At 38.2% G+C, this 2,644-nt stretch overlaps 1 protein-coding gene across 1 annotated transcript; it reads left to right on the top strand.

Annotated features, from left to right (window-relative positions):
• Positions 1 to 252: 252 nt before the first annotated feature.
• Positions 253 to 2,213, top strand: LOC136068129 (uncharacterized). Its single transcript, XM_065774847.1, has 2 exons — positions 253 to 1,456; positions 1,791 to 2,213. Exon 1 carries the CDS (start codon positions 367 to 369, stop codon positions 1,270 to 1,272), a length of 906 nt encoding a protein of 301 aa, XP_065630919.1. The 5' UTR covers positions 253 to 366; the 3' UTR covers positions 1,273 to 1,456; positions 1,791 to 2,213.
• The last annotated feature ends 431 nt before the right edge of the window (positions 2,214 to 2,644 follow it).

The following is a 2,644-nucleotide window of genomic DNA, read 5'->3' as shown; positions in this document are numbered from 1 at the left end:
ACTCTTCCTGAGTTTGCTGCATAAACGACAATGTATTAAGTGATTAGTTATGCTACATGTAGTTTTGTATCAGTAGTGTTAGTTTTTAGTAAGCACGTGGGTGTCATGTGAATGGTAGTTAGTTTTGTTAATCCGGTTTTGGGGGAAATCTATTAGATTAAGTTAGTTGAGGTTCCCCTAGTTTTCTGGTATATAAACTCACTTAAGTCTTTGTAATCATTCATTATGCAATATACAAAAACTTCTTTCCCTGTTTTCTTAATATGGTATCAGAGCAGTTTCTAGCTTCCGCTTAAATTTCCCAAATTCTTTTCCCTTCCAAAAGTTTGGGTTCTTCTTCCTCTTTAGAATCTCAAAGCTTCATCAATGGCTTCCTCCGATCAAGCTTTTGCAACCATAACCATTGATGAATCGCATCCATTTTTTCTTCATCATGCAGAAAATCTTGGTGCGATATTAGTCTCACAACCACTGATTGGAGGTGAGAACTACCCTACATGGGCGAAATCAATGGAGAGAGCTCTTAGGATCAAGAATAAGTTCTGGTTGATTGATGGATCAGCTTCTCTGACTTCAGCCATGGAGAAAATTCCTATCTTGGTTCAAAGCTGGTCACAATGCAATGAAATTGTGGTTTCTTGGATTGTAAATTGTGTTTCTCCTAGGATAGCCACAAGTATGGTGTATTGTAAGACTGTTAAGGAGGTTTGGAAGAAGCTCCAGAACATGTTTTCTCAGGGGAACGGACCTAGAGTTTATCAATTACAGAAGGATCTTGTAAGTTTTTCTCAAGGAGAGCTATCTGTGACTGAATACTTCACCAATCTCTCAATTTTATGGGATGAATTACAGAACTATGAACCTCTTCCTACATGTTCTTGTGAGAAGTGTGTGTGTCATATAAATGAGAAGATCTCAAATATTCATCACAGAGAAGTTGTTATGCAATTTTTGATGGGTCTCAATGACTCTTTCTCTCACATTCAAGGACAAATTTTGTTGATGGATCCTATTCCATCTGTTGAGAAAGTCTTCTCCTTGCTGATTCAAGATGAGAAGCAAAGATCAGTTGGGCATGGCAGCAACAATGGTCCTTTTGTGGAGTCCACAGCACTTGCAGCCAAAACTGTGAATCTTGATTCCAAGATCTTCAAGAAAACCAAGGAAAGGCCTACTTGCAGCCACTGTGGATTGCGTGGTCACACCCTGGAGAAATGCTACAAACTCTATGGCTACCCTCCTGGCTACAAGACCAAGCCAAGGGCTAATTAAGTCTCATGTTTTGATGATGCTCAAGAGTCTGTTACCACTCAACAAGCATTTCCTTTCACAATGGAGCAATGTCAGAAATTGCTTGCCATGATTGGAGGGAATGATGCTCAGGCCAACCATGTTGACATGGCAAATAACGTTGCTTTCAATCAGGCCTTATGCTATCAGTCCACACCACTAGCAGGTAATCTCAAACACTCCATATTTTCTGCTAAGCTTGTGAACAGAACTGCCTTTGGTGTTAATACTTGGGTTATGGATACAGGAGCAAGTGATCATATTGTCTGTTCTGTCTCTCTTTTTTAGTCCTATACTATTGCTTCACATTGTGTTGTTGAATTGCCAAATGGTGAATCAGCACATGTTACTTACATTGGCACTGTTAAACTTTCTAATTCTCTTATTCTTGAACATGTGCTTTGTGTTCCTTCTTTCTCATTCAATCTCTTGTCTGTCAGTCAACTCAATCAAAGATTGCCTTTGTGTCTTGTGTTTTTTCCCAATATTGTTTCATTCAGGACCTTTCATGTTGGAAGACGATTGGAGTGGGTGAAGTCCATAATGGTTTGTATCTGCTACAAAAGAGTACTTCCAGGATTACACCTTCTCTGTCAGACCATCTTTCCAATCACAAGTCCTTCAAGTCAGCTCTTTCTTCTTCTGTTTCTTCTAAAGACATGTCAGTCTTGTGGCATTTTAGGTTAGGTCATCCATCCTTGAGCAGAATGTCTGTTTTACAGAATGTTCTACCTTCTTTTTCATCCAAATGTACTGATGTTTGTACTATTTGTCCTTTGGCAAAACAAAAGAGACTACCTTTTTCTTCTCAAAATAATCTGTGTAATAAACCTTTTTCAATAATACATGTGGATGTTTGGGGTCCATATTCTATTTGCACTCATGATGGTTTTAAGTTTTTCCTTACAATTGTTGATGATGCTACTAGGTCTACTTGGGTGTACCTCATGAAAGCTAAATCAGATGTTAAACATCTTTTAATCTCATTTTATAACATGATTTACACCCAATTTGATACTGGAATTAAAGTAATCAGGTCAGATAATGCTTTTGAATTCTCTTTACCTGATTTTTATAATGATCATGGCATTGTGCATCAAAAGACTTGTACTTATACACCACAGCAGAATTCTATGGTGGAAAGGAAACACCAACACCTCTTGAATGTTGCAAGGTCTCTTAAACTCCAATCTAATCTGCCTTCTGCTTATTGGGGTGATTGCATCCTCACTGCAACTTACCTCATCAATAGGCTGCCTATTCCTTTGTTACAAAACAAGTCCCCTTTTGAACTCCTTTTCCATAAAGCACCTTCATTTGATCACCTTAGAGTCTTTGGATGTTTGTGTTTTAT

This window comes from Quercus suber, unplaced genomic scaffold, assembly GCF_002906115.3.
Source record: "Quercus suber isolate HL8 unplaced genomic scaffold, Cork oak 2.0 scaffold_100, whole genome shotgun sequence".
Classification (NCBI taxonomy): domain Eukaryota; kingdom Viridiplantae; phylum Streptophyta; class Magnoliopsida; order Fagales; family Fagaceae; genus Quercus; species Quercus suber.
The sequence above is the reverse complement of the archived record's forward strand: the minus strand, read 5'-3'. Positions and strand labels throughout refer to the sequence as shown.

Excerpts from the sequence above, each read along its gene's own strand:
- LOC136068129 (XM_065774847.1), top strand. The coding sequence starts at position 367 with ATGGCTTCCTCCGATCAAGCTTTTGCAACCATAACCATTGATGAATCG.